Source organism: Phoenix dactylifera, chromosome 18, assembly GCF_009389715.1.
Source record: "Phoenix dactylifera cultivar Barhee BC4 chromosome 18, palm_55x_up_171113_PBpolish2nd_filt_p, whole genome shotgun sequence".
NCBI lineage: Eukaryota > Viridiplantae > Streptophyta > Magnoliopsida > Arecales > Arecaceae > Phoenix > Phoenix dactylifera.
In genome coordinates this window covers 5,946,251-5,953,404 of record NC_052409.1, presented here as the reverse complement: position 1 = coordinate 5,953,404, position 7,154 = coordinate 5,946,251, and the positions used below count along the sequence as shown (strand labels likewise).

Here is a 7,154-nt window from a genome sequence, read left to right as displayed (position 1 = left end):
GTGCCAGTGTATCAATATTTGAACATACAGATAGTAAATAGATATCAAAATTAGTATTCATATTTTCTATATAAAATAATAATAATAATAATAAACACTTAGATAGCTACTTTAGTAGGCCTACAAAATCCTTCTTCCTGGATTACCAATTACACCAATAACATTGACATTGTCAATCATCATCCTGATGGGTAAATGTGCAGCTCCAGTGGGTCAAATACTGTTTCTTCTGGGCATATGCATTTTTTTTTTCCAATTTTCTTTCAAATATAAGGTGAAAGATCCGTTTCCTCTCCACGAGAAGTTGCAAAATCTAGAACCGGCATGATGAAAAAAAAAGAAAAAAAAATAAGGCTTGCAAAACTCTAAAAAGAATTCCAGTTTACTCTCGACACTACAACAATATGCAACTCTTTTTCTCTACTTTTCATGGTAAATTGCATTATTTGTCAGACCTCTGGTTTTGCTGCCTTCAAACCTGAACTCCTTCAAGTCTCTGCACTCAATAATGCACAAATGACTCGGCTATAGAGTTGGAATAATACAGAGAAAGGGAACCGTCCAAGGAAGGTAATTGGCGCATTCATTGGACTTCTCATGAGTGGAATAAAATACACCAAACTAGCTGCCTTCTTGGAATTTAACCAGTTCTACCAGCCTTTCAATTATATCCTTCTCCAAAACTTCAGGAAGCACAACTGGGCTCGTGTGCAATTATCACGCCAATCTTCTATTCTCTGAGGCATTGAAGCGAACAGGTGAAGCTCGTCAAAGTTTGGCCCAAGTCCGCTCTCCTAAGCTTCCGCTATAAAAAAACAAGCAGAAACGATGTGGGACTAAACAAAAGGAAAACAGTTCTTCACCTTTCCGGATTCGTTTTCGGTTTCTCGTCCTGGCTTTTTGCTTCCGGCGGCACTTTGTTCTCTCTCTCTTTCTCTCGCCTCGATTCCACTTGCCGCGGAATTCGTCTCCAATCGCTCGCCGCCGCCGGATCTCAATATCTCGTCAGGTATTCCCTTTCCCTAAAGAACTCTCTAACCCTTGCGACTTCGTTCTCTCCCTCCCTCTCTTTCTTTCCGTTATCTCCCTCCCTCTCTTTCTTTCCGAACTCAACCCCTTGGAATGATTAGTCTCGGAACAATGACCGCATGAGCGTTCTTCCTTGGTTGATTCATTTCATGTATGAATTTGATTGCTTTTTTTTTGGAAAGATTTTTTTTTTTACCTTATCGTGCGATGATGGCATAGAAATCACCATTGTTGAAGAAAATACTTTTCTAAGTTATAATTTTTTTGTCACTGCCCCCTTGAAATCTCAATGCAAGATTTCTTTTTTTGGCAACCACGGTTTGCTTTCTTTGAAGCAAAAAAAGTGCATTTTTATGTTCTTGCTCAATGATGTCATAGGAATTTAATATATATGAGGAATGCTTTCCTGAAGTATCTTTTTTGTTCCCCGCTTTGTCCGAATTTTATTTAAAGATTCCTTTTTTGGTTACTATGGTGGTTGTGCTTTGTTGTGTGTGTCGGATTACTGGGAATGGTTGCGATTTCATAAAATTTAGAGTTTAACTAAGAGTATGCAGCGAGCTTGAGCAGTTTGGATTGGTTGTTTAATTTCTATGAGTTTTTTTTTCAGTTTGCATAACTTCTTTTATTGATCTCTTGTTGTAGAATATATCATGAAGGTTAATAAATAGTGTGGTTGTGAATTGGCTGATATTTTTCAGGAAGAAAGGCGTGAGGAAGTTTCTTAAATCTCAGTTCATCGTATGTCAGCTATTTGACATGATATCGTTGCAAGAGGCTATTCTCTTTGTTGTTTCTTTCCTATAGTAGTTTATTTTGAGAGCTTTTTGGTGCTGTCATGGCATTATGATGAGTTACATTAATCTGAAATTTCACCTGTATAGATTAACAGGATGCTCAGTTTGAGATATTCTCCATCACTTATGGCAGGAAGATTGGAATTGAGTAATGTTTCTCAAAAGCCAAATGGTATAGTGGTGAGCTTCATTTTGTAGATTGCTGATATATAAGTTTCTAAAAATTGGCAATCATGTTTGGAGTAGGATCAAAGAGAATTTAGTATTTAATCCACATTCCAACTATTTAAATATAATTGCATCCATGCTGTAGCCTCTTTACTAATTAGCACTTTATGAAGTCTAATGTTTTTTTTTTTTTTTGAACAAACTTTTAATAGTGTATAACTGAAAATATGTATAGTTTTCTTGCCATTATCATTTCTTAATTTATTATACATGAATGTATCTGAATGCACCATTGTCTAGAATATGTAGCATGGTTAAACTATAGGAAGAATTTTCTTTTAATGCAAAAATCTTATATTGGTTTTTGATCTTAACATTGAATTTGATCTTTCGCTTCATTAGGTTTCAGTAAGAATACTTAGAATGTGCAAAAGAAAAGTTGGTATGAAAGAATACTTTTGCTAATTTTTATCTCACATTGCTTCTTTTGCTCTGTAACATTTGACAGGTTTGTGCTGCAAGGGGCCCAAGACCCAGATTTCCTCGTGTATGGAAATCCCGAAATAGAATCGGGACCATTTCCAAGTCACAAAAGCTTGTTGAATGTGTAAGATCCTTATGCATTGTAATGGAGAGTCACTATAGTCCCTCCAATATGCTCTGTGCCAAATCTTATCGGGGCAAAATCATTGATGAGCCTTCAAATTGGAGATCTTCACCTTTAATTATGATCTATAGCATTAAGAATGCCTAAAAACTAAATATTCATATCCCACATATTTTTACCTACATGATAGGTTTACATGGAATGAACAATTTAGACAAAGGAAGTCTAATAAAATGCATGGTCAGCCATATGAATTGAGAATACGTACAGTTGATAATGACCAGCACATCTTTATTTTAACATAGAAACCAAAATTTAGTGGGTCTGAGTTATTCTTGACCATAAATAAATTAAAACATATTGTTGTCCATCTTGCGACCACCCAATGCATAAGAAATCTCCAAAAGATTTGATTTCCATCTTCAGACATAGATCATAAGCATATATTGAATTCTGGATTCATACGGTCCATCCTGTATTTTTCATTGATATCTTCTTACTTCAAACTGGTGACTGGGACTAGGTTGATAGCTGTTTTATCAAAGCATCGATGCTATTCTTTGTATAACTTATGCATTGGCATGTTAGAAATAAAGATGGCCTAAACACTATTATGAACATCTTAGTGATGAGAATGCTGGAGTTGATACATGGCAGAACTAATATTATATGTTCAGCAATGGGAGCTTTTAAGTTGCATCAATAAAGTGGTGAAGAGTGCAGTGTGATGACATTAGCACGTTCAACGAAGATCAGTGAAGATGATAGTAAGGACAGGCTTGGATTTGCATGAGGCTTAGAACAAAGCAAGGAAAAAGTAGTGGAAAAGTGATTTGATAAAGCTAGCCTAGCAAGCTAGTGGCACCTGGATGTAGTGATTTGATAAAGCCGGTCATGAATGGATGGAGTGCGCCTTGGCGGTTTTGCATAGGGTTATGCTGTTTGTGGTTATGCAATTCCATTTAAGATCATAACTTAGTATATGTACTAAATAGTTGAGAAAAATTTGGAACCTGAGCCTTCATGGATGGAACAAGGTTTCTTGGTGTTAATATGATGATGTTAGAAAACATAAATTAATGGATGACCTTTGCAAGGGGAAAGGGGAACAATGCGATACCTATGACAATGCTAGTAGCTGGACAATTTTTAGGAAACAAGTTGATCATGAAGTGAAACCCCACAATGCTCAGTTTGGAACTTGATGCAAATTGAGCATGTACTTTTTACTGGTAGCATTAAGAAGTCTCTTTTTTCACCCTGCATTGCCATTGTATGTGCATAACAGTATTAAAAAATACTCAGCTTTTGTCTTTGTTAAATTCCTAAAAATGATGTTTTTATTCTCTTACAGGTAAAGGGGTTATCAAATGTGAAGGAGGAAGTTTATGGAGCTCTTGATTCATTTATTGCCTGGGACTTAGAGTTTCCTCTGATCGTAGTGAAGAAGGCATTGAAGACACTTGAGATTGAAAAAGAGTGGAAGAGAATAATTCAAGTGCTGCAAATCATTTCTTAGACAAGCTCTTATTGAGCTAGGCTAGATAGTGATTTTGTTAATTTTTCTATGCTTTTTGTCTTTATAATTTTTCCTATATTCATTTTATGCATGAATTTGGGGCTGCAGTTGATTAAGTGGATGTTCAGCAAAGGTCAAGGAAAGACTATGGGAAGCTATTACACTTTGTTAAATGCTTTAGCTGAGGATGGGCGATTGGAAGAGGCTGAGGAACTTTATATGAAGATATTTTCCCAATATCTGGAAAGCTTACCTCGTGTTTTCTTTATGAAAATGATCACGTTATACTACAATAAAGGCATGCATGAAAAGATGTTTGAGGTAACACAGTGTGATCCCTTTCTGGTAGTTTGTCATCCTTGTCATTCCAAATGTGCATGTTTGCATGTGTTATTATTCTGCATCTGAATGTCCATCATGATGAGTGCTTATTCTAACCTGCACTACAGTGAAATTCTAAACATTATTTTGCATGTTCATAAACTTCTAAACATTGTTCACATATTTGCATAGAACACATCAATACATTTTCTTTTTTTAAGTATACAATTTATACAGTTATATTGAATAGGCAACATTTATATATTCATTAGCCATATCTTTTTTCTTTAACATCTAACCTTCTCGTCAATTTGACTTGTTGGTCATCAACCAGTTGTCTAGTCCTCTAGTTGTGATATTGCAAGTAGTTATATAGAGAAATGACTGACCTGCATATTGGAAAACATTCTTTTTCCTTTAAGTATGATGATAGAAATATTAATAGAAATCATAGTGAACTATAGCACAATCTCATATATGATTTGGTTGTCAATGATCACAAGATGCCATCAACCTTGAAGATGAAGATAATTTCAACACCTACATCATCCTCTCCACGCTTTGTAGAGGAAGGGCATCATAATATTATCTGCTATATGGACATGTAACTAGTTTCAGGGATCAGCAGCTCTGGTTTGACAGACCAACAGTAACACATCATGGTGCTGATACACACACAACATATACAGTGGTCCTGACTAATTGTAACACATTAATCAAGATCTGATTGGAGTGTTGTTTTAGTCATTTGTCAACTAATCATCGACTACTACATGTAGATTAAGATCTATAGGTTATGGGTCATTTAAAACACGAGTTTAAACTATGAAGTTCTTGGTCCCAAATCTTCTTTTAAATGTTTGAGCTTGACTTTACAGTATTTGAAACCTGGAGGGTAGACCTGAAGTTTTCTCCCAAGAAGAGGCCAGAAATCAAGTTAAAATAAAGAAGAAATGACTCAAACGATCCCTTTCTTTTTGTTAGTTATTGTGAATAATTAGCAGAGTCATTTTAGCAAAGCAATTCAGCTGATAATGTATAATATTTGGGTTCTGTTATGATGCAGTCACAATATTATTCATGTAAATGTTGGCATCAAATGCATCGCCAACATTATGAAAGGACATCACTTGCTTTATTTTCCATGTCCAGGGTTTTAGGCTGTCGATCTGGCATGCTGGCAATTTGTTGAATGTTCTGCTATATTTCTAGTTGAAAAAACATTCTTCCAAACCAGAATTTCGGCATATCTTTTATCAAACTTCAAAAGGCATTCATGGATCTGGGAAACTTCTTCATATGGTATTACTTTAGTTGATAATGTGCTTGTTATCAATGGCTTAGTCTTGTTATTGAATGTTATCACTGCAATGTTTTTTCCTTCCTCGTGTGGTCCTTTTCTTGCTCACTTCAGGCCCATTTCCACGCCCGACAAGCACCGAGTGTGAGTTTGGGTGTTGTTGTAGGCTGTTAAGCATTGCTCTTCGTTGTCAGAGAAAATGTTTAACTGCCTCCTACAGAGGACTGGTTGCGTCCTTTTTCCTTCCCCCTTTGTGGTGGGCAAACTAAAGCATTATTTATTTATTATTTCATATATTCAGTATTTAATCATGCTACTACTCGTTTTATCTCTAGATTTTTGCTGACATGGAAGAACTGGGCATCAGGCCTGATGGATCAATAGTGAGGATGCTAGGCGATGTATTTCAGAAATTAGGTATGTTGGACAAGTACGATAAGTTAAAGAAGAAATACCCACCTCCTCGATGGGAATATCGTTACATCAAAGGGAAGCGTGTCAGGATCCGGGTGAATCAACCAGACAAATCAAATGCAGAGGCTTGTACTAGCCTTGACAATAAGTAGATCCATCGTACTTTGTTGTACTCCACTGCAGCTGGGGACTTCTAAAACAAGCAGTGCACTCGTACAGGAACTATAATCAGGGTAGATGGGTCTGTGATTATTCAGATATTGGCACAAGATCTGATTGATTGCCCCACAAGATCAAGGCAAAGGTAATGAAATAGGCTGAAAACACAATAGCTGGTGGAACCCTACCTTGAAGAACCTTAACTGGTGAAATCCTAGAATCTCTTTTTTTTCCAACAGTTGGGCATAAGAACTGTCAGTGCATGATTCTCTGATTACATTCTTCACTCCTGTCTGTAATCTAATTGATACTTGGTTGTTAAAGCAATGATGTTTGCTTACCCAAAGAAGTGTTAAAAAGACAAAAAAAAAAAAGGTTTCTGATTATAGTGTCAAATGTTGTCGCTAGAGAAGAGGAGAGCAAAGACCTTTGAGATGGAAAAGATCAAATTATTGGTTCAAGTTATTGACTGCAAAACGGATGCTCATGGATGCCATGCCATTTAATTTACATATTGAGACTCAACAGTTTATTTCGAAATTGGGGACCTTTTTCATAGAGCTTTCCAACTTTGCATTGCCCGGTGTGGCCGTTCTATACTTGGCCTTTTAACATAGATTTTTTTTTAATAAATTGTTGTTCCGGATCTTCCAAGGGTAAGTGCAAACTTGAGGTATACCCTACACAAGAAGTGGCACTTTATTGGCATATCATCATTACATTTCTGTTGAATAAGTTGGGCAAATTGGTTTTGGTCTAGACTATTGTTTTTGGTGATTGATTTAAAATAATTTTGGTCAATTACCTGGTTGGTTGGTCCACTTAATTTGGATTTGGATC

General features: G+C 36.1%; 1 protein-coding gene across 9 annotated transcripts; it reads left to right on the top strand.

The window, feature by feature from the left end:
- The first annotated feature begins 415 nt into the window (after nt 1-415).
- LOC103714032 (pentatricopeptide repeat-containing protein At4g21190) lies at nt 416-6,824 on the top strand. 9 transcript variants are annotated; one of them, XR_003386937.2, is made up of 8 exons: nt 416-1,009; nt 1,731-1,770; nt 1,914-2,006; nt 2,503-2,601; nt 3,956-4,099; nt 4,229-4,441; nt 5,594-5,743; nt 6,077-6,261. XR_003386937.2 is itself a non-coding variant. In XM_017844472.3 (7 exons), the coding sequence occupies exons 3-7, from the start codon at nt 1,923-1,925 to the stop codon at nt 6,305-6,307; spliced, it is 771 nt and encodes a 256-aa protein (XP_017699961.2). In that variant the 5' UTR covers nt 460-1,009; nt 1,731-1,777; nt 1,912-1,922; the 3' UTR covers nt 6,308-6,824. The 9 variants fall into 9 exon arrangements, 8 of the variants coding, with proteins under 8 accessions (XP_017699961.2, XP_008799365.2, XP_008799368.2 ...); XM_017844472.3 differs by lacking the exon at nt 5,594-5,743 and having other exon boundaries at nt 460-1,009; nt 1,731-1,777; nt 1,912-2,006; nt 6,077-6,824; XM_008801144.4 differs by lacking the exon at nt 5,594-5,743 and having other exon boundaries at nt 462-1,009; nt 6,077-6,824.
- The last annotated feature ends 330 nt before the right edge of the window (nt 6,825-7,154 follow it).